The sequence below is a fragment of the Emydura macquarii genome, unplaced genomic scaffold, assembly GCF_026122565.2.
Source record: "Emydura macquarii macquarii isolate MOO-44397 ecotype Brisbane River unplaced genomic scaffold, CSIRO-AGI_Emac_v2 contig_2205, whole genome shotgun sequence".
Lineage (NCBI taxonomy): Eukaryota > Metazoa > Chordata > Testudines > Chelidae > Emydura > Emydura macquarii.
In genome coordinates, this window is record NW_027132342.1 from 25,126,926 (window position 1) to 25,151,752 (window position 24,827).

At 38.9% G+C, this 24,827-nt stretch overlaps 1 protein-coding gene across 1 annotated transcript in view; it reads right to left on the reverse strand.

Annotated features, from left to right (window-relative positions):
• Nucleotides 1-24,827, reverse strand: part of CFAP54 (cilia and flagella associated protein 54) — a 173,878-nt gene that overhangs the window by 77,212 nt on the left and 71,839 nt on the right. Inside the window, 12 exon segments of the mRNA XM_067559769.1 lie at nucleotides 1,221-1,373; nucleotides 1,915-2,023; nucleotides 4,144-4,279; nucleotides 4,377-4,600; nucleotides 5,574-5,801; nucleotides 11,343-11,524; nucleotides 13,758-13,900; nucleotides 14,367-14,597; nucleotides 16,533-16,657; nucleotides 20,482-20,590; nucleotides 21,251-21,377; nucleotides 23,778-23,867. Of these exon segments, the coding sequence (XP_067415870.1) occupies nucleotides 1,221-1,373; nucleotides 1,915-2,023; nucleotides 4,144-4,279; nucleotides 4,377-4,600; nucleotides 5,574-5,801; nucleotides 11,343-11,524; nucleotides 13,758-13,900; nucleotides 14,367-14,597; nucleotides 16,533-16,657; nucleotides 20,482-20,590; nucleotides 21,251-21,377; nucleotides 23,778-23,867 (1,857 nt within the window).

Sequence of the window (24,827 nt, forward strand, 5' to 3'; positions counted from 1 at the left end):
GTGACTGCACACCGGAATGTGACAATGAGGTACTATGTTTTATTGGACTAACTTCTGTTGGTGAGAGAGACAAGCTTTCAAATTTACACAGAGTTCTTCTTCAGATCCTGAAGCTCAAAAGCTTGTCTCGCTCACCAACAGTGGGCCAAGTTGGTCCAATAAAAGATATTACCTCACCCACCTTGTCTCTTTAATATCCTGGGACCAACAGTGCTGCAACAACACTGTATACCACAGTGCAAGATTGACAGTTTTGAACTCAGGAGATTACTCTTGATCATACTGTAGATATGTTCATAATTGCTGATCTTCTAGCATTCATTTTTTAAAAGTTGTGATCCATCGTGTCTTGAACAATTAATATTGTTATGCTGGAAGATGTTAATGGCTGCCATCATAAGGGTCTGATTTATAGATCACTCGAAGATCTCACTGTTCTAAGTGCCCTTCTTTCAGGCTAAGTAGAAGGAGCAATCAAATGTTCCTTTATGTAGTGACAGCTGAAACAATAGGAGCCATGTCCTAAGGTACTTGGATGCAGGACACGGCCTGAGAAAGCACTAACCACAGGGAGAATAAGAGGGGTTTACCTGAAACTATTTGCAAATGCAAGGGCTAAGATAGTGGTTGCAGCTGTGTGTCTGAATGTGAATTGAGCAGAAAGCATGAGAAGCAGTCATCCGTGTGGCACTGTGAGGAAGCCTAGAGAGCTTTTCTGGGGCATAGTGCTCACTGGAAAAGCAGACTTAGATTTCTGAGAAAGGAAAACTGCCTGCTGTTGTTCATTTCTACTGTGTTCAAGGAAACAGAACTTTATATACAATCTTTGTAAATAAAAAGGATTGCATTACAGAAATTCCTAACTCTACCTTCAATTTCTCCTCCTTATGAAAATAACCCATCAAGAGGCCCAAATATTGGCTAATAACTCAGACCAAAAAGGGGCAACTATATATATATATATATATAAATTATGATATAATGAAATCTAATGAAAAAAGAAAAATGTTTGGTTAAATTTTGGCCTTACCAGAATTCAGAATTTTTCTTTAAATGAAAGGGACTATTATCTTACTCTCAACAACTATCACTGGATTTTAAAAATTGGTTTTTCCAATATTTATTACTAAAAATATACACCATATGCAGTCACTCATTATAGGGGTGGCTTGGAACCAGACACATTTGATAAGTAAGAGATGACACAACAAACACCTTACCTTGTGTGTGAGCAAGAAATAGTGAAAGCAATTTTCTGCTGTGTCTAAGTGCTCTGCTGTGGTATTTAGATTTTTCTAGCGTTTCTCTGAAACATTTCAGTGTGTCTGTCACATCAAGAGGGACACAAACTAGAACTTTTGCTTGACTGCCATCTGAAAGGAAATAGTAATTAGGAACAATTTTTATATTTTGTAGTTAAAATATAGGAGCATAGACATATCCGAACAATTTCTCAACTATTAGATAAAATAAATTTAATACACTGGGTTGATTAGCTTTCCAATTGGTTTATGACCATAAATCTAAAGCATTAACAGAGTCAATAACAGTACTTTTAAACTTTTAAAAAATGTTTTGTTGTTGTAAATTATACATGGAGCACTGGGCACATGTGATGTGGAGAACCATGTCTTCTTTTTCCTTCTGAAGGACCTGCTGAGGCTTTAAACTTTTCACTATTGTCCTGCCCCAATTTGAACAGATTTGAAAGGGTCTTCTTGCCATTACAACGCACCTGAGCTATATAGCCCCTTTCAAAACAATATTTCTGAAGCTAGCATAAACTTGTAAAAGCAGAATTCAACAGCTTCTAATACTATGTGAAAGAGATATCCTAGGATAGGACAAAAACTAATGCAAAACAAAACTTTTTGGAGAAAGGAAGGACTGGATTATGCTGGAATGTGCTCTGACCTTTATAAACATTTGGCACTTCAGGAACAAAATGGTGTCCAGAAACTGTCACTTCATTAAATGTGTTGGCAACATGCAACTGTTTTCCAATGAAGTTTCTGCAATTTATCTACAAAAGAAGATTTTTCACTTAGTCACTCATTTATAATTAAAATGGCCAATATTTTTAAACTTGAGGGCCTCAAGTTAGACACCTAAATCCATATTTAGATGCCTAAACAAAAGAGGTCTGAGTCTCAAAAATGCTAAGCACCTGCAACTACTATCTAGAGTCAACAGGAACTTCAGATATTCGGCACTTCTGAAAATCAGGCCTCTTATTTAAGAATCTAGATGTGAAGTCACATACCAAACTTCAGGCATTCAAGTTTGGAAATTTAAGGCCAAGACTTTTACATGCTTAAAGCTCTATACCTCATGCCAGAATTGCTTGCCAGAATTAAGAGCCATACGCTGACATGTAATACATTATTACATATCATAGCTTTCAATCTGTCATGTTTCTCATGAAATATTAAGCTTATTGTATTATTAGGACAACTAAGTAAGAATCACGGTATGCTTCTTTAGACAATTTAAAAGTCCATTATTTTTTAATAGGCTAGATCCCCAGAACTGGTATAAACTGACAGAGTTCCATTAGCTTCAATGAAACTATGTCAGTACACACCAGCTGAGGATCTGGACCAATATATGTCTGTACAGAGCGTAATACCCTGGCTCTCAAACCTGGCAGAGATGTCTTGAACTAATATATTAATTACGATTATTTAAAATTAGTTTTTATTATGCCATTTGAGACATTGCTTTAAAAATGTCATTACTTTTATACTACCTTATTGAAACATATTGCACAGATTACTGTACTCTTGATATTAGCAATCATTTAAAAAATCTTCACATTTTTGAAATTTTTTGCTGCCATTGGAGTTTTATCACTGAATTTGTTGGCAGGCTTTATGTCTGTCAAATATACAGAATCATAGCTTTGAGCAGAAGAAAACTGCTGAACGTATGAATTCCTGGTACAGGTTTCTCATGTTCTTCTTCATTGGCTTTTGACATCTCCAAGCTTGCTCTATATAAGAAATTCTGACTTTTTATGGGTTAAGAACTCAAGTACATAGCAACAAACCAGTCCCTCAAGGGGCATGGTTTAATTAATCAAGAAGTGCATAGAACACCCAGATATATATTCTCAGTTTAAAAGGTACTGTCAAGCATCTTAGGCCTCAAATTTAGATTTTGACCATGTAATAACATGGAGGTCACCCAGTGTGTCCTTTTTTTGGTCAGGCATGGCACTCCATATGGGCCCTGCATCAGTTTTCCTTCACCCCAAGTTATAAACAGGTCCAGACAGACATCTTTATCAAAGAACATCCCCTTCCAATAGTCTCATTGATTAACAATAGTCATCAGCATCAGTAAGATCTTACTCAGCTATACGCAGGGCATTCATCCTCTCTGGCTCAGTCCAACTAATGGTCTCTGGTTCCTTCCTTCTACCCTGCTTAGGGAAACAGTCTCCGTTTCAGGAACCCTTCCTGGTTCTTCTCTGGATTACGCCTTTTCAGACCCTCTTTAAAAAGGGGTCTCCTAGCTCTCCTCTCTGAAGCTGGAGTGTATTAATTAGATTCTCTGGTCCTTCTTAAGCAGGAGCCCTCAGCTCTCTGGAGAGGAGTTCTAGGTTCACCAGCTGTAAAGCCTTGGCCAACTTCTTCTTCAGCTGGCCACTTTTCCTTAATTAGTCCTCAAGCTTCAGGGATCTCAGCAGGCCAGTCTTTCCTGGCTGATGTCTCCTATTATCTGATTTGCTCTGTCCTATCTATAAGACTCCTGATCCCAGGCCCTTAAAGAAACAGTAATGGGATTTCCTCCTGAACACGTTTTACTCCCCAGACAGCTTCTTCACTCCCAATATCTTCCAGGTCCCTGTATCTATAATCAGACCTTTCTGACTCTTAAAGGGTCATGCCAGATGGCAGTGTGGACTGATTATTAAGCGGTACTGCCATTAAAGGACAGAATACCCCGACACATACCTATAATATGGTATAGCTGAATAAACTTTGATCAATATTGTTCATAATTTCATCATAAAGATTCCTGTTTCTGAACATTATGAGAAATTTTTTTAATCTGTTAAAAACATAATAAATTGAAGTATTTTTCAGGATTTAGTCCACAGAGAGAGTCAGTACCTAAATAATTAAATAAATAGTTCACCTTGTCTGCGTTTTCAGCCAGGTATTTTATGAAATGAGGTTGAGGACTATCTGGGCCTCTGAATTGCTGTATTATTTCCAGAAGTTGTCTCTGTGCATATACCAGCAGTGGAGTCACTTGTTCTGCATACCTCTCACTGGAAAAAGTCAAGTACTATTATAAATCAAAATTACTAATATTTTAAATGAATAATCTAGCTTTTTCCTTTTCATAAGCCTTTAAGTGTTACTTACTGTGTAATTGTGTTAAAAAGCATGGCTATGTGTACCAGTGCTTCCCATTTCTTCATTTGGTATAAGAATTCTATTGTTCTAAGTATCAGACCACATATCCATTTCAAGTCAACCATATTCACATCATCAAGAGGACAGCAAAAAGAAAGATTAGAACCACCATCCTCATCAGTAATTCCTCCTACACAACTTGGAACACAGAAATCTCCTTCAGGATCAAAAATCTATAAGTGGAACATAATACATTATAATGAATAGTTTTCAAAGTTGATGCAATTAATTGTATTGCAATGAGTAGTTACACAGTTTTAATGTAACTCTTTCTAGATTGCTTTTCTTTTTGCCCATTTCCTTTTGTTTGCCACATAGACTTTTTCCCCCTTGGTCACTGGGCTCAGTTTAATCAATGATTTGTAAGTGGACAGTGGAGCCAGTTGGGAATTTTTTGGGGAAAAAAGACAAAAACACCACACACCCCCACCTCCCACACACACACACTCCCACACCCACACTTTTTGTCAGAAAATGCCAATTTGTTGAAACCGAAACTGTTCACAGGAAAGGGTTGGTTTCAATCAGTTTCCCATTTTAAAACATTTTAAATGAAAAAGTTTCAAAATATTTTTGGTTTTCAGTTTCAATTTTCATTTTAAAATTGAATTTAAAAATCTAAATTAATTTATAGTAAAAATATATTAAAAGGTTTAAATCAAAACAAAAGTGCTTTAAAATTTTCTAAACAGGACATTTAGATTGACCGAATCCAAAACAATTTCAGATTTTTGGTCTCCAAAATTTTCAGGATTTTGACTTTTCATCCTGATTTGGGATGGAAAATTTTTTCAAAATCTTGAAAATTCTGATGGGTGAGGAAAAGCATTTCCTGCCCGGCTCTCCTGGACACACACAAACTGAAAGATAAAAGGAAAAGGTAAATGTAAAATCGAGGCAGACAGTAATGAGAATAGATGGGATCAATTTGTATCGTCTTCTTATAAATCAAGTTTTTAGAAGTAAGTTATATTTCTACATGTAAGAAATACTGTTCTTCTGTACAAGCTGTATTATTGGCAGAAGTTTGAAGTTACTAAAATCAAAGATAAGTGCAAGAAAATAATTCCTCCTGACTCCCTTCTGTATTTTTTCCAGATCACTCAAAGAACTAACTATAATATATGAATAAAAATTCATGTTTACCTTTAGGGAATTACTAGTTTGTAGTTCAATTATCATATCAAGGATCGTATCTGATGCCAAATAGAATGGCAACCAGATGGTGCTGATAAGAAAATCTCTGGTAATAGGAAATAATCCTTTAAGAGAATGTGAATGCTTGGCAATTGACAGCGCTTCTTGAGTATAGTTCCAAAGCTCTCGGCAGATATTTTGAAGCAATGTCCAGTGGCCACCACGATGAGCAAGAACCTATATATAATATTTTCAAAATTTTGTTATATTTTCAAAATATAGATTCCTCTACCTCAAAATTTAGATAGAAATAATCCTCTAAACTTATGAAGGTTTCCTTAAATTACCCACCATCAGTAAGATCTTACTTAATACATTAATAAAATCATAATCACAGAAGTGTAGGATTGGAAGGGATCTCAAGAGGTTATTTAGTCCAATGCCCTGCATTCAAGGCAGGACTACATAATAACTAGAACATTCCTGATAGGCGTTTATCTAAGCTGTTCTTAAAAACCTCCAATGACGGAGATTTCACAACCTCCTAAGGCAATTTATTCCAGTGTTTAACTACCCTAACAGTTAAGAAGTTTTTCCTAATGTCCAACTAAACCTCCCTTGCTGCAATATAAGCCCATTGCTTCTTGTACTATCCTCAGAGGTTAAGAAGAGCAATTTCTCACCCTCCTCCTTTTATGCACTTGAAAACTGTTATGTCCCCCTTCAGTCTTCTCTTCTCCAGACTAAACAAACCCAATTTTTTCAATCTTTCCTTATATGTCAAGTTTTTTATACCTTTAATCATTTTTGTTGCTCTCCTCTGGACTTTCTCCAGTTTGTCCACATCTTTCCTGAAATATGGATGTGGACAAGTTGGAGAGAGTCCAGCGGAGGGCAACAAAATTGATTAAGGGGATGGAGCACAAAACTTATGAGGTGAGGCTGAGGGAATTAGGTTTGTTTGTCTGCAAAAGAGAAGAATGAGAGGGGATTTGATAACAGCCTTTAACTACCTGAAAGGGGGTTCCAGAGAGGGTGGAGCTAGGCTGTTCTCAATGGTAGTAGATGACAGAACTAGGAACAATGGTCTCAAGTTGCAGTGGGGGAGGTCTAGGTTGGATATTAGGAAAAAGTTTTTCACTAGGAGGGTGGTGAAGCATTCAAATGGGTTACCTAGGGAGATGGTGGAATCTCCATCTTTAGAGGTTTTTAAGCTGCGGCTTGTCAATGATTTAGCTAAGGTTAGTCCTGCTTTGAGCAGGGGGTTGGACTAGATGACCTCCTGAGGTCCCTTCCAACTCTAATCTTCTATGATTCTATAGCACTCAGAACTGGACACAATACTACAGCTGAGGTCTTATCAGTGATATAATTTGCAATCGTTTAACACCTTCCAGATTCTTAATCTACTTTTCAAAAATTAATACACTTAGCTTCACAATATAATACACACGGGAAGTAAATCTCATTACACAAATTTTATTTCTGAGGAAACAGAAGGACAAAGCTTCAGCAGGTGTAAATGGTCATATTATTATTATTTGTATTACTGTAGCGCATAGGGGCCCTAGGCATAGACCAGGACTTCACTGTCCTAGGCACAGTGCAAACACAGAACAAAAAGATAGTCCCTTCCCCAAGAAGCTTACAATTTAATTATAAAATAAGAGAACAGATGGATATAAACCAAGCCCTCCAACAGGAGGATTGAGGGGGATTACCAAAGGGGCAATTGCCCAGAGGCCCAGTGAAGGGTGGTTGATGAAGCTTCCCCTTGTGGAAGCTAGCTCCCCATCCTGCCTCTTCCGCCCGTGGCTCCACCCACAGTCCACCCCCACTCGGTCCTCTCCTCTCACCGCCACATCCCTCCCTCCCTCCCCACTCAGCCCCCCTCCTCTCTTCCACACCTCCTCTTCCCTGCTTGGCCTTCCTCCTGCCTCAACCCTCCCCCTGTCGCTTGCCATATGCATCCATCCTCTCTTCCCCCATTGCTGCTCGCCGTGTCCCTCTTCCCCACTCCCCGCTCAGCCCCTCCACTGTCGCTCATTTCCTGGGGGAAGAGGTGAGTGTGGAAGAGAGGGAGACTGAATGGGGGGGAGGCGAGGACATGGTGGCAAGTAGGCCAAACAAGGGGGGCGTGGCTTGGAGTGGAGTGGGGTAGAGTGTGGGCGGGGCCTCAGATGGAAGAGGCAGGACAGGGAGCTAGTCTCCTCAAGAGGAAGCTTTACTTGCCATTCATGGTTGTAAACCTCAGCCATCCCTTTTTAGGGGGACTGTTCTGCCCTGGGGCCTGGAATTGCTGTCCATGGCCTGATATAAATAGACTAGGGAATACAAGTAAATGGTAACAACAGTGGTCAACACAATAGGCAGTGATCTTTGTACACAAGCAGCCTAATAGTTGCCAAGTTTTTTGTAAGCATCACAGCAAATGAGAGTAGATAATGAAGGTAGATAATGAAGTAGCTTTGTGGATTTTTACAGGTACTACCTTCCAAATGCAGGGCACTGGAACAATTTGTATGGGGGGGGAGCTAAGAGCCATTGAACCAAACTGTAAACCCTGCATATGATGGAAACCACTTCAAACCAGGGGGTGCAGCAGCAACCTTCGCACCCTTAGTTCCAGCACCTATGCCCAAGCATGAAAGGCAGCATGGTAGAAAGTACAAAAGTGTTGAAAATTTAACAAATGGGCAATGGAGGCTGGCATCATGGGCCAATAAGAGGTGATTCATTCACTATCAAGCTGGTGATAGAGATGATAGGTAGAGTGGAGATAGGTCATGAAGGTGAATACAAGCAGCTTGTGTTTCATGCTACAGAGAATGGGGGGAAAGGGCAGTGGAGGGATTCAAAGAGAAGGGTGACATGGTCAAAGGAATGGACTAGGAAAATTATTTTAGCAGCAGCATTCTGAATGGATATGAACACCATTGATTAGAACAGAGTTTGACAATTTACATTATCTAAGGACATGCCCTAGAAAAATTAAGTACTTTACTCAAGGTCATATTTTGAGCTTGTGACCTATATGGTAATAGAGTACAGGTATGCTCACTACCAATTCTTCTCCTTAACTATAAGATCATCCTTCTTTCTCCAGAAAAACAGGAGCTCAAAAAGTAGGAATTATACATTTTGAGTAAAAAATAAAGAAGTAGCTATAACAATGACAACATACGAATACACATACAGTGTAGCCCACTGAAATCAATAGCAAAACTCCCATGCTTTCTTTCTGACAAAAAGCGAGGAGCTGACCAATACCAAATAAAATTCTACATTTCATTAGCAGAATTGTTCTCTCCACAGTGTATACATAAAGGTTGTTCACATTTCAAATCAATTAATAGACTTATAGATTCCAAGGACAGAAGGGATCATTGTGATCATCTGTTCTGACCTTCTGCATAACACAGACTATAAAACTTCCCCCAAAATAATCAAGAGCACATCTTTTAGAAAAACATCCAATCAATGTAAAAATTGCCAGTGATGGAGAATACACCATGACCCTGGCCAGGAGTGATGAAAAGAATCGCTTCCTGTTATAAAGTTCAAAATACACAATTACAACATATTAGCAATGTGAGATATAGTGGGCTGAATTATGCCCTTGCAACATCACTGAAATCAGTAATATCAGTGGGGTTGTATGAATGTAACTGAGGGGGGGGGGAATTGGCCCAAAGCCAAACTAAAAAGTGACATGTTTCTCCAGTGCAGCTTGTAGGATCTTGCAGAGTACTCTGCTGCTAAAGAACTGCATGTTCGTAGGTTGTTTGTCAGTGCTGCTAAAGAACTAACATGTTCGTGGGTTTTCCACACTTTTCAGCTGATGACAGTGTGTGAAATTTACACTCCATCTTCTGAAACTTTTACTTGAACATTTTTTTAAAATTGTAAGTGAATTTAATGTTAATGTAAGGAGACAAACTGACAGCACAGGAAAAATGAAGTTCTCTGTTGCCCCACACTGACTACCAAAATTCATTTTGTTTTGGAAAGGCTGATGAGAAAAAAGTTCAGCATAGCCTTTGTTCAGTTACTGGCCTTTGTGTTGAGATGACCAAGGGAGGCAATATTCACCCCGTGTAATGGTAACTTATGTCATGTTTACAATTGTCCACTCAGATTGAAGACTTGTCTACACAGGGACTCTCAGGAATATTAAGACAAAACAATGAAAACTGTGAAGTTAATGTGCATAAGTCAAAACACACTAAAACTTATGTATGGATGCTCTCATTCAGAAGTAAAGTGGCCATATTTTGCTGAAGCTTTATCCTCCTAGAATTATTTTTATGTGCATTGGCTTCACAGCTTCAGTTGATTCATCTTCATTTTCCTGAGTATCGCTGTATAGACAAGCCCTGAGACAAGTATCTCATTTCAGATGCCTGACGAAGTGGGTTGCAGCCCACGAAAGCTTATGCCTGCAGAAATTAAATTTGTTAGTCTTTAAAGTGCTACAGGACTCTTGTTGTTTTTGCTGTATACAGACTAACATGGCTACCCCTCTGGATCATTTCATATAGGCAGTCAAACAGAAATCAGGTTTCATCACTTTCAAAGGATATGATCCTCTTCCCAGTGATGTTTATTAAAAAACTTCCGTTTAGGTAAAGTGGGTTAGACTTGAACAAATGTCAGAAATTCTTTATCTGCCAGGACTTTAGTTTTGTGTTTTTCTTGCAAGAGTTGATGTGTTCCAAGTCAGAACTTTTTATTGTAAGACAGAAAGAATTTTTTACTCTTATTAGTTTTGGAGAGTCAACACAGCAACAGGAGAGTGAGCTGGACTCTATTTTGCCACACACAACAGAATTATTAACTAAATTCCACCTGCAAATATGTTTCCGTCTTTGTTTTTTGTGATGTCAGATTCAGAAAGAACATGTCTTGAACTTTCTGACTTCTGATTCAATTTGCAGGGCTCACAAAGGGAAAAAAAGGTATAAACTGAGTAAATTTGATATGGTAATCACTGAGACACAATAAATAGGAAACATCCACAATGCAGCTTTCATAGTATAACCCCATTTTCATGAGGAAGATTTAATCTGTGCATTTCTATCTTTCAGTGTTTACAGATAGAAAATTCCATAGGCAGATATTTTTAGGTGAACATTAAAAGTTTTATTAAGTATTGTTATAGATGTTTGTTATGTTATCAAATATTGCAGTAGAAAAAAATAAATCCACATGAATTCAAGACTTGGCAGGTAAAGAAAGAAGAAATTTGAAAAAATGTTATATTTTGAACTGTAACACACTTATAGGGTTAGAACTACACATTTTCTATTGATGATACAGGTTCTTAAAGGTCTTTTGAAAATGTTTGCAAAAGCTTTGTATATTAATAATATTCAGTGACATATATTACTTCACTCTGTCACTTTTTTTGAAGGAGTGAGAGTTTAGGTGAACTGGGAGAAAGAGAGAGGGTCCACAGGAGGTCCCAAAACAGCTAAAATTAAAATAATTTTTAAAACCTCAAGATTGGTCACTTATTCACCATGGCCCTCAACTCTTCTAACAAAGGAAAGACCAATATAAACAAATAAGTCTGGCAATACTTTAAGGAAGGATTTAGCAAACATGGTAAGGAAAAATTATGAAAAAAGTGAAAGATACAGTATTTGAACATTTTCCTCAGGATGAAAAATCACTGGTTTTCCCCCCACTTGAAAGTTTTTTGAAGTAGTGTAGTATTTAAAAAAACAAAGTAAGATAAAACAGTAGTAAATATCTTAATTCAAAAGTGCATGTTACCACTGCTCTTCTTAAATGCAGAAAGGTTTTTGTGAGATGCTCTAACAGAATGGCATTAGACATAGGTCGTTCATGTTCTCTGGTGGAAAGAGTAATGGACAATTCTGTATCATTTGTCATTTGAGTTCGAGGAGTATCCGCTTCACTCAGTTTAGTGCTGTTGTCAGAAGATTTATCAGGATCTTAAGATGAAAAAATAATTGGTTAAAACTTAGTTAAAGTTCTCAAAAAACATAAGAAAAATCACATCACTAGACTGTTAAGATTTTAAAGCTGAAGTTAAATACTCAAAAGTCAGGAAATGCCAAAGCTAACATTAGAATTCATAATTATTTTATAAACAATTTTTTTTTTAAATAAGCTATATTTATAATATAATATGTTTTCACTTAGGTGGAGATCAAAGTAGGAATGGGAACACTGATTGAATCAAAATAATAGTGTGCCTAATATTTTATCCAGCCTCCAAACCAAACCAGAACTTCTTTTCTATTAAGCAGTCTTTCTTCCTGAAGCTATGAAGTTTTTTAGGGAAGTGGCCATTCAGCAAGCTCCTCAAAATCCCTTTGGTGGCAAAGCTCTCTTTGGCGGGGAAGGAGGGGAATGAATCACCCTCTCTTTTCATGACAAGGCTTGTTTTGGGTAAAAATTACTTAGCTCTGTAATGAGACAAGGTAGATGAGGTAACATCGTTTATGTAACCAACTTCTCTTGTTGAAAGAGACAAGCTTTCAAGCTTTACTCAGAGCTCTTCTTCCGTTCTTAGAAAGGTACCTTTCCCAGACTGAGCTCTGTGAAAGCTCAAAAGTTTATTGGACAGAAGTTGGTCCAATAAAAGATATTACCTCATCCATCTTGTCTCTCTAATATTCTGGGAAAAACACAGCTACAACACCACCACAATTAGCTCTTTAGTAATGGCTCTCTTTCACAGGGAATTATGGTGGCTCTTACTTGCAAAATCTAGTAGCCTTTAAGCAACAGGTAAGCCTTGCTGCAAATGCTTCTTTCAGGTTGAAAAAAACCCAATTCCAGAATTCTAGAACACAGAAATATAAATGGCTCTAGGGTTTCATAAATTCACAGTGGGCTCTGGGTTGTAAATAACAAGAAAGACTTGAGTGCTGCTTAGTTTCTAGTTAGCTGCTGCAGAGAAACCCAGAAAGTACTGGAAGCTGGTTACTGCTACTCCTCAACATGGAGAGCATGTGTTACTTGAGAAGGCAAGGGAAATGATCATGTGCTTAGCTCTCAGCCAAAGACTCTGGAAATTGATCTGCAAAGATAAGGAAGCTAGAACTGTTTGGAAGAAGAGGTAGTTTAACTTCCAGAAAACTGGAAGCTTATCAGAGGACTGTGAAAGAGAAGCTCTTTATCTGAAATATATCTGCCCTTCTAACCTTTATATACCTGAAACTTTTAACATTTATCTTCACCTAACCAAACCTTTAAACCATTTAAATTACAACCTTCACTAGTTCTCAGACAGAGCCACTCAAACTGCATTGAAAAAAAAGCTAGTGAGTGACAGTAGTAATATATACTAAGGAATTTCAGAGGGAGTTTGTGCAGGAGGTTGGATGTAGGACTCAGCCCTCCCATATTAAATAAAATAAAAATAAGCCACACTTTGGATTTCAGACCTATGATAAAAGGAATTTTTTTTCACACTGTACATAATTAGACTGTAGAACTCACTATCACAGGATGCCACTGAAGCCAAGAATTTAGTGATTCAAAGAGGAATTGGACACATATGGATATCCAGAGTCATAACAGTCAAAGTAACAAAAGAATATCAGAAGGCAGATAAGACTCCTGCTTCAGGGCTTAAGCCAATCTTTAACTATTAGGACTTAAGATGAGACCTTCCTGAGGGGAAGATAATCTCACATCTGCCTCTTTGGGCTTCTTACATCTTTCCCTAAAGCATCTGGTGTTGGCCAGTATGGCAATTGCTATATTCCTATGTATTCCCCTCTCATCTTTCTGTCAAAGTCACCACACTGCTAAGAGCTCTCCACAGCAACAATTGCTTCTGAAAAAGGCTATTAAAAAGATAATACTGACCAGAGCTGCTATAAATACCCAATATCAAGAAAAGTCTCCTTTTGTAGTATGTGTGGGAAAGGAAAACACAGAGGACACCTTCGGGATCTAGAAATGTCAGGAGACCCTTTCCAGTCTTCCCCAAATGGAGGTATAAATGACTTGCCCAAGGTCACACAATGAACCACTGATGGAGCTGGGAGTAGAATCTGGGGTTTCCTGACTCCCAGTCTTAGTCTAACCACTCCATCTCCATACAGTGTTGTGTCTGTAAGAGCTGCTTCGTAATTCTGACAATATTAAATAAGGTAATGAAAAAAGCTAGGTTAAATAGATTTAGTCTCTTCACACATTCATAACTGTTACCAGTTATTTTTCTGGTGCTTCCTGATTGTGTTCTTTTAATCAGCAAGTGACTCAATGCTCCTATGTTGTCATCTGTTCGTGCTCTTGCGACTATGATGCCAGAATTATTTAATGAGAATATTTCAGGATCCAAAACATCAAAACTGTAGGCGGAAAAGAAATTTTTTTAATCTAGATATTGCATTAAAGAATACTTCCAAACACATATTCATAACATTCATTCTGCCATCACTGAATTTTGATTATTCTTCAATTACTTTTATAAGTCTTAAACAATGAATTATGGTCAGAAGTTTTAAATGCTGAAAAATATTAAGACAAAAAGAATGCTCCATAGCATAATTCCAAAACTTTCAGGAGACACAGAAATAGTGCTTTCCTGATCTAACAAAACAAAAATACTATAATAATCACCCAAAACAGTGCAGAGTCACTAGTGTATGATGTAAGATTTGCTTTACCCTTGTGCATAGGGTTTATAAAAATTTGCATGCAACCTCACAATGGGAGCTAGTCATGTGATCACATTGACCAATGGGATTTAATTAAAAATGTAAGCACTAGCATTCATAATATGTTCAATGTCTTAAGTATTACAGTACATCATACCTGTTCAAATATTGTAAACTGAAAACTCCAATATTATATTGCTCTTCCAGCCTCTTTTTAAACAAATTGAAGTGAGTAATTGCCAGATAAACGTTCATCTGGGACCTCCAAGGCATCTCTTCGAGACATACCTGATGAAACCTTTTTCGTTTTAAGTAATTACTAACAATTGGATTCAGCAGTACCACCAGAGTGTGAAAAGCTACTTTTTCTATCTCATCTCTTTGTTTCCTAAACAAAAACATGTTAACAATTTTGAACATTAGCAAAACAGATACTGTGCTTTCCAAAGCTATGATGAAGGAAAATGATAATGAGTACACAACGGAATAATCCCAGTATAATCAACAGATTTTTACTAACTCAGAAGCATATTATATATTACTATAAAAAGGACATCTACAGCAGCGATTTTACTGACAGAGTATATTTTTCTTTTTCAAATGTATTTAAGTTTAGGAGTATTCTACAACACATAGGTCAATCCTGCAGTATTCTCTCATTTGTTACTGATTTCCAAGGGAGTTTTCTCTGAATAACAACTGAAGAATTTTTGTCTCTGTGTAGCAAGTACTATATGAAATGGGAAACCAGAAGGTACTATATAGCCTTTATATCTGATAAAACAATAGTCTTCTCTTGCCACTTGTTGAATCCACCACTCGCAAAAAAATCAGAACTGGATGAGTTTCTACCGCAGTTTTCCAAATTCAAGGCTGAAACTCACTGCATGTATTCTCATCAATGGGCAAGGGAAGTAATAAAAAGGAAACTAATTTTTTATTTAGTATTCATACATTTATAGACATTTTTTTAAAACTACAGAGGATGTATGCTGGAATGAGATTTGTCACAAGCCACATTTCCTTGATTGATTTTGCAGCTGAACTCCGCAAATGGCCCAATACATTGTATCTGCACAAGCAACCACCATTACCAGAAGTTGCCAGCCTTCAGAGCCCAATACTTGCTGGCCTTGAAACACTAGAAGAACCAAGAATCTAATCTTCTGAAATTGGTCCTAGAGCAGGAAATCTTTTCGTAAATTTGTCTTTAAATGAGTTTCCATGTGAATGACCTACTATGATGAAATCAGAGAGCTCTTCCTCCAGCAGATCAAGTTTGTTTATTTATTTAGATTTTTATATAAAAATCTTATTACTAGAAGACTATGACGGGTTGTTTCTCTTTCCAATGGAGCCTTTCACAGTAGGCTGCTCAAATAGTAATTGATTTGAATGTCCCATTTCTTAGATTGGAGGTGATATTACCACTAGTTTGAGCAATACTCTGGGAGCTGATGACATTCCAAAAGGCATTGCTATAAACTGGAAGCATCTACCATCCACAGCAAAATGGAGGAAGCATTGATGTCAGCATCTTATTGGGATATGGAGGAAGGACTTCCAGGACACTAGGAGGTCCCGTAGTGATATCTCCTGGTCAGAGGCACTAAGGTTTACATTCATCTTACTCATTCATACATTTTAAGGCCAGAAGGGGCTATTAGATCATCTAGTCTGAGCTTCTGTATATCACCAGCCATTTACATTTCACACAGTTATCTCTTTATGGAGCCTAACATGTTTAACAAAAGCATTCCTTCCAAAAAGGCATCCATTTTTTATCTGAAGACATCAAAAGGGACAAAAAGGCTGAGGGTAAGAACTATTTCGGAACTGTCTGGACTGATGAAAATACTGGAAATTATATCTCTAGACTCTTTAAAGTCTAGGCTCCCCAACACAGCCAGTTAACACAGCTTCAAATGCATCTTCATTTTAACGGGACTTTTCAACTGTGGTAAACCAGCTCGATTAAGCTAACAAAATTGATAAATACAATCTTCTGGCCCAGAAAGACAGAGCTTTAGAGAGTTATCAGATATTCTCTGAGAACTATGACGTTGTTTAAAGGATCCTGAATTAAATTAGCCATGATTGTGATGTGACCATGATTTGAAACATATGTTATTCTGTGCCAGAGTGTTGCACAGAAGAGGGTAATCAGTGAACCTGCTGTTATGATCAGTCCCTCTGGGAATTCATTCTCTTTGGCATAAATTTAGAAACCAAACAGATGTAATTAGAAAGTAAATTTCCATTAAAGTTAATTCTATTTCTATGTAGTTAGTATAAACAGTGAATTCTAACTCTGTTAATTTACCTTTGTGCTTCTAGAGATTTCCCCACATTTGGGTGTCTCAGGAAATATTGTCTAAGACTCTCCCTTCCTCTAAAAGGGGTCATTACTTCTTTTCTTGGTTTCTTCAAAGTTGATGTCTCTAGGGGCTTAGAAAAATATTTGCTATGTCACTAGCTAATTAAATATTTCACATCTAGGACTTTACGTACATTAATTGCATCTACATCACTATTTGCATTCAAAATATGTTGTAGTTCACTTCTGTATAAATGTAAATGGAAAAATAAAGGGAATTTCAGAACTATTTGTCAAAATATGCATCCCAGATCGTGCATCCCAGAAGGTTATTTCAGAAAACTCTTTTTGCAGAGAGAGAGGCATACTCCAGATGTTTCAAACTGGGATAGTAGTCAGGATCCAGAATAATTCTATTTCATGTTTTTCGACTCTGAAATAATCATAGTTCTTTCCTGTCACTTTAAAAGACAATTCTGATACCTGCAAAATCTCTGGATTTATTTCCATATATAATAAATTGTAGTGAATGAAAACAGGACTACACTGACAATTATTATTAGCTGGATTAAATTAAACTGTACTGGGATAAGAAATTTATAAAAAATCAGTGACATAAATCACTAATAAAGATGTCAGGAGATACTTATTATGCAACAGAAGCAGGAATTTTAGGGGGTTTATGAAATACTCCTGGGATAATACTGCGCCAATGCGCGTGTCAGAATTCATGTTCCCTGCAGATTTCTTTGCTTCGACACAGAAAAATGACTTTCTGATGGGAAGTAAAGGGAAACCGCAAGAGTAGACATGCATCCATCCCCAGCAGTGTGGATGCATTGTTTCATGCACCCAGAGCAGTCATCAGAGAGGTAAATTACTGCAGGAGGGGGGCGGGAGGGACACTAGGCTGGGGATGCCCCGGCCAGACACTCCTACCCTGAGCTGAGCTCAGCTGCTAGACTAAACTGGGCTGGGGATGGGAAGGATACCCAGATGGTATTCTTCCTGGTATCCACAGATGGGGAAGGATACCCAGTTCCCCCCACTGAGCCAAGCCTCCCTGCACCTGAATCACCACCCCACTGAACCTCACCCCCTGCATCCAGAGCCCCCTGCACCCAGATCCCTGCGCTGAGCCCCATTCCTCCTGCATCTGGATCCCCATCCCCATCTAAGCCCCCCACCCCACTGAGCCCCAACCAGCTGCATCCGGACTCCCACCCCAGCAATTTCCATTTGCCCCACACCGGATCCCCCTGCTGAGCCCCAACCAACTTCACCTGGACCCCCCCTGCAGAGTCTGATTGTCCCTGCACCTGGAACCCCACAATGAGCCCCTGTGCTCCCAGACCCCCCACTGGGTCATGCGCACCCAGATTGCCCCATAAAGAACCCTCTCACTCCAAATCCAGATCCCCCCATGCTAAGCCCCTCCACACTTGGATCTTGCTGGCCTGAGCCTGCCTGCCAACACCTGGTGTCCCTGGCATGGAGGGGCAGGGTCCTGGGGTGATTCTGAGGCAGGCTTGGCCCTTGTGTTGTGTCAGGGTCGAGTCCGGGTGCAGGGTCAGGGCTAAGGAGGGAGGGGGGTGCAACCCATGACCTGTGCTCCCCATTGCCATGCTGGAGCCTCCACATTATTTATTGACAAATAAAATGTGCAGAATTTTAAAATACTGTGCACAGAATTTTTTTTTTTTTGGTGGTGGTGGTGGGGGGGGGGGGCAAAGAATTCCTTCATGAGTAATGAAAGCTATCAAATGAGAAATTTTGTTATCCTTCACAAATTCTAAGAAGATAAAGATATTACAGGCTTTCATTTTAATTTTTGGATACATATTGGTACTTGGACACTTCTTTAAAATCTCCTTAAAGGAATATTTCACAGCTTGCATGAAAAAATGTAGGATAAAAACTTTAATTTTGTTTTAATATATTTCTTTTTTTTTTTTTTAAAGGACTGATCATTACCTCCTGCATTTTTGTGCAGGGGGCATGCGTCTCTTAGCAGTGCCAGTAACCTGTTTCAATTCTTTGTCCTCAGAACCTACGGGAACCCAAGCATTTCCAGAGGGCTCTGAGGGAGGACACTGTTCCTCCAACAGACTATTCTATAGATGATTTGGTAGAACTGTTATCTTTTGTTCTCAACTATCTGTAAGCAGGGTCTGAACATCCTGCCAAGCTGGCTGGTGGAACAGAAACAGGCATCAGGGCCAGACTATATTTGCATGAGCACACCCACCCCACTTAGGTGCTCAGCATGATGGGATTGCTTAGCCCAAATGATCCCTTTGGCTGGTGTTGGGTTACAAATCACTTTAGTGTTATATGTAGAGGTAATGAATTGTTGTTCTCCTTACAGTATGAGCAAAGGGCAGCAGAACTGTGCTTAGCCTGGTCTGATGGAAGGGTAACTATCATCTGAACAGAACTGGCTAAGCAAGGGGCTCAGATGCCAGAGCCCTGAAAAGGTTGATAGGGGATCGGGACAGGTATTCTTGTCTGAAAGTGTGGGCTCTGCCTAAGAGGCCTTGGCATGGTTTAACCACCCTCTGTTCAAAGATAGAGCTAATTAAGATTATTTTAGGAGTCTTTTATTTTGTTAAATGCTTGCTAGAGCTGAAATGATCCACTGTGAGCCAGTGCTCCTGCCAATCTTTAGCACTGAGGTTCTCCCACTAAAAGCTGACAGTCACTGAGAGCTGAAATCACTGAGAGCTGGATGGAACCTCAAGAGACCGACCTGCAGAGGTCATAGTGGAGAAGCAGGTGTTAACAGAAGGTGATGGTGTGCAGTGGGGTGGCTGGTGTGCAACTGGTGGAGAGGCCTGCGGAGCAACAAGCGGCCAGTAGGGTGGGCAGCGAAGTAGCTGGCAGAGTGGCAAGCAGCCATCAGGGTGGCTAGAATGTAGCAGCCAGATAAGGGAGTGAGCAAGGTGCCTTCTTTCCCCTCCCGCAAAGAGGGTGGGAAGTGAACTCTGCAGTTGCACCTCTAGACTCTGGGTCTTCCCTGATTAACGACAACATTTATGAGTAGGGTTCTGTGAAGGGAGGACCACATTAAAGAAACTTCTTGTGCTGGATTTAAGAACCTGAGGCTAAAGAAAACTGCCCGACATACTCTGGGGTGGGTGTTTTGTTCATGGTTTTATGTGTGTGAATGCTGCTTGCGGCATTTTCCCAAGTTAATGCCAGGTTACTTTTCCCCTTTCTATTAAAAGTCTCTTTTCTACACTAAGTCTCTGTACTTGCAAGAGGTGAAGCATTGCCTCTAGAGGCGCCGCATTGCCTCTAGAGGCGCCCAAGGGATGGTGTAATTGTCCCAGGTTACTGTGTGGGTGCTCAAGCCGGTTTTGTGTTATATTGTTGAAAGGAAGCCCTATGTATTGAACCTTGCCCTTGTTGCTGCCGACTCCAACTGGCAGAAGGGTTACATATCAATAAAATGGCTCTTAGGAGTCCTCTTCTCCACTTCCATCCTTACATGTCACCATGGGTTACAAAAACTAAAGCTGAGAGAGTGGAGGCTAAGATTACATTATTGACCAATAAAACTCTAAATGGCTGAGACCTGTCTATTTGAGACATCACCTCTCTTCGAGTGCAATGGTGACACAGTTGTAATCAATGGAGGCACTCATGCTAAAGTCCCCTCAGTTTTAAAGGGAGCTGCTGACAGGTATTTTCTATGAACTTTGGAAATCACTATACCACCTTGACTGAAATAGCTTATATCTGTTGGCCTTCAGGGCATACTCCAATACCCATCTCTTTTCCCGGGCTTTTAGACAGGGGCATATTGCGGTTTGGCATTTTCATGGCTAGGAATTATGCTTGTTTCCATTCCTGATTTTAAGGAGGGTTCTGTGTTTACTTTTGTTTGTATTGTTGTGCTTATATTGTTGCTAGATGGTAAAGATATATAGCTCAAAATAAAAATACAACTCACTTTTTGGAACTCTACTACCGTAGCGTACCGCTTTGCATCTTCAGACACATTGAGCTCACTTACTTCCTTTGCTAAAGTTCCCTTGATACCAAGAAAGTGGTTATTCCTCCTAATAAACATGTAATAATATTAAAAGTTAGTAATATATTAACTAAGGGCCTGTCTGCAGGAAGAGCTAGGACATCTGCAATTCCTATGGACTTCAATGGAGCTGTGGGTGTTCAGAATCTCAAAGGAGCCTTGTCCTAGTTTCTTAAATATTTTTATTCTTTATAAGTCTTTGCAGACTCTACTGTATATATAAAGGTTTATAGATAGCTTAATTACATCAAACATAATTTTGGCTCTTCCAGTTGCATTAACTAAAAAGGCTTATGTCACCCTCGCCAGCCAAATTATTGGCAGAGTTGGTAGTTAGTTCAAATTAGTGAGCTAGGGAAAACTCTATTCTCCTAATGTGACTGCCACAAACCCAATGGCCATATTGCTGTGAAGAATCTGTAAAAGAGACATGCTTGTGCAGCTATTCATGACAGAAATGGGCTTTACACAGACACTAGCAAGGGGGAAATATCCCCTCACGATAGGGTGTAGTTCCTGTGGCTGTATAGCACTTGAGGTCCATGGAACTTTAGCAGGCCAGTAGCTATGGAAGCAGTAATACTTTGGATGGAGCCCTTAAAACAAAGGCTGTAAAGTGTACATGGTATTCTGAAGACAGAAACCAAAATTATTTTTGCTTCGGGTTACCACTATAATTTAAAGTTACCTTCTTAAGAAATCTTTCACAGTGCTTGTCCATTCCAGTACTCGTTGGAATTTCTCTTCATTCAGTGCTTTGTGCAAAACTTGAACAAAGAACTCAAGGAAACGAGTTTTTTTCCTGAATTTCATTACTATGTTAAAAATAAAATCATATGGAGTTATCACATGCTTTCTTGTATTAATATTCTAATTGTTTCTGAATTAAATTTATATTACCACTTTTTATTACATGATTTCTCAAGGCATATTTATATTATGTTGCACATAGACAAAGGCAAGCAATTTGCTAATATTAAAATCAGACAGTTCAATGGTATACTGTATACAATCTACAAAACATTTTTCTATCCAACAGACACTAGTAGTAGCAGAACCTCCCAAATTTGCACAAGTGACTGCAAGAGAATCCATTTTAAGGCACTTGGAAGAGAGGAAGGTGATCAGGAACAGTCAACATGGATTCATCAAGGGCAAGTCATGCCTGACCAACCCGATTGCTTTCTATGAAGAGGTGACTGGCTCTGTGGATGTGGGGAAAGCGGTGGATGTGATATACCTTGCCTTTTGCAAAGCTTTTGATACAGTCTCCCACAGTATTCTTATCAGCAAGTTAAAGAAATATAGGTTGGATGAATGGTTTATAAAATGGATAGAGAACTGGCTAGATCATCAAGCTCAACGGGTAGTGATCAATGGCTCCATGTCTAACTGGCAGCCAGTCACATGCAGAGTGCCCCAGAGGTTGGTCTTGGGGGTGGTTTTCTTCAACATCTTCATTAATGATCTGGGGATGGGATAGATTGCCCTCTCAGCAACTTTGCAGATGACACTAAGCTGGGGGGAGTGGTAGATACCCTGGAAGGTAGGGATAGGATTCAGAGGAATCTAGACAAATTGGAGGACTGGACCAAAAGAAATCCGATGAGGTTCAACAAGGACAAGTGCAGAGTCCTCCACTTAGGAAAGAAGAATCCCATGCACAGCTACAGACTGGGGACCAACGAGCTAGGCAACAGTTCTACAGAAAAGAACCTGGGGGTAACAGTGGATAAGAAGCTGGATATGAGTCAGCAGTGTGCCCTGGTTGCCAAGAAGGCTAATAGCATATTGGGCTGCATTAGTAGGAGCATTGCTAGCATATCGAGGGAAGTGATTATTATCCTCTATTCGGCATTGGTGAGGCCGCATTTGGAGTATTGTTTCCAGTTTTGGGTCTCCCATTACAAAAAGGATGTGAACAAGTTGGAGAGAGTCCAGCGGAGGGCAACAAAAATGATTAGGGGGATGGAGCACAAGACTTATGAGGAGAGGCTGAGGAATTAGGTTTTTTTAGTCTGCACAAGAGAAGAATGAGAGGGGATTTGATAGCAGCCTTTAACTACCTGAAAGGAGGTTCCAGGGAGGATGGAGCTAAGCTGTTCTCAGTGGTTCTCAATGGTAGTAGATGACAGAACTAGGAGCAATGGTCTCAAGTTGCAGTGAGGGAGGTCTAGGTTGGATATTAGGAAAAAGTTTTTCACTAGGAGGGTGGTGAAGCATGGGAATGGCTTACCTAGGGAGATGGTGGAATCTCCATCTTTAGAGGTTTTTAAGCTGCGGCTTGTCGATGATTTAGCTAAGGTTAGTCCTGCTTTGAGAAGGGGGTTGGACTAGATGACTTCCTGAGGTCCCTTCCAACTCTAATATTCTGATTCTATGATTCTAAAAGCTATTGTAAATTACTGAATTTTGTGAATTAGAGAGGAAGTGAAAAATAAAAGCAAGGATAAAATATCACAAATGCATTTTGTTCATTTAGGTTCCAATCCTGCAACGAAAACCATGCTAGTAAAGGGGTTCCACCTACACAGTTCTCACTGCAAGATATAAATCTTATTTTGCCAATTCTAGATTTGCTTTAATAATTTCCAGTTTACAGTCTGTGCTATCTGGCCATGGCCCTCATCTTTGTCACCAAGACATTAAAAATACCTTTAGTCCCTGTTTATTCAGTGTTAAGATTATAGTGAATTATGTTCATTTTACAGTTTTGTCTCCATTTATATTTTGGATTCTACTGTTTAAGTATAAGAGGAGGCACAGGCCAGATTTCACAAACCTCATGTTTTGTTTTGAAAACATGAGCAAATGAACTTCAAATTTTAAACTCCTCTTGCATTAAAGAACAAGTCTCTTGTTGAAAAAAGGAGGTTGCTTTTTATAGAAAAATTAACAAAACATTGCACTTCTTTCTTCAAAATAAACCCATTTTCAAGTTATCAGCCAATGCGAAAAAAAATCACATTTCCAGTTAAGTCATAATTTGTTGCAAATATTTCAGGCGTATATAAATGTGTCTCCATGAGGAACATTAGTAACTATATTGGTTTCAAATGATAAAGATAGAAAAATGGAAAAAATGTTTTCAAGTTGTAAAGTGCTTATTACAAACAATGAAAAATAAAAATAAAGTAATAAAATTAAGAAGCTGTGAATCCTGGATTTTAAAGGAAAGAAACATTGATAACAAAAAGAAAATCCAGTTATCCTACCTTCCTTATAGGCATTCTTTGTTGTCCAACATGAAATTATAGGGTAGAGAAAAAAAGGATCTTCTTGCCCTGTAATCTCTGGTCCAGTACCTAGATTGATGACCAAGTTAAATCAAATTAATATGAAAACTAATACCACAAGAATGATATGATTTTTTCTTAAACTGCAGTTGAAGACCAGAAAACATCCTCCTTTAGCACATACTGTATGATATAAAAATTTCTCACTATTATCATTACTTTTAAGATGAAAAGGACCATATATTAGAATGCTTGTTCTTCTAACCTTTTCAGGAAAAGAGAGGGAAGTTATCCACAAACAGATAAAACAGACTAAATGTTTTGAAGGTAATGTCTTTCAATGATCAACACTGGTCACTTTTCTTGAGATTTACCCTATGGTAGTTAATAAAGGCAAACAACTGTAGCTCTTTTAAATACAATGTTTTAGACAAAAGCAACCCTAGGTGAGTAACACCGGACCAAAGGCAAGACCTGATCAAGGTTGAGAATATGGGCTGAGGAGGTTGTAGATTGAAGAAGGAGGGGCTAAGAGTTTAGCTTTGCAGTTTGTGTGTGTGTTAGACCAGAAAGTCCACAGAATGCCAGAGAAGCAGCTGTGAGCAGCACCCTGAGGGAAGCAGAAAGACAGAACTTCTTTGGTACAGAGCTCAGTGGAAATGCACCCTGGGGGATTTCTGAGAAAGGAAACTGCCTGTTGCTGTTTTTCCACTGTGTTCAGAAATGCAGGATTATGTAAATAAACAAGAATACATCAAAGAATATACCTGGCTCATATCATCAACTTTTCCTCCTAATGGAATAGGGACTAACAGCTCAGGCCTAATGAGCAACAATACCTATCTATTCTAGGTGCTTAAGGGCCACCATTACAATACATCTGAGCACTCACAATCTTTAATGTATTTATCTTCACAATACTTTTGTGACGCAGGGCAGTGCTATTATCCCCATTTTACAAATGATGAATGGAGGCACAAAGAAACTAAATGACTTGATCAAGGTCACACAGGAAGTCTGTGGCAAAGC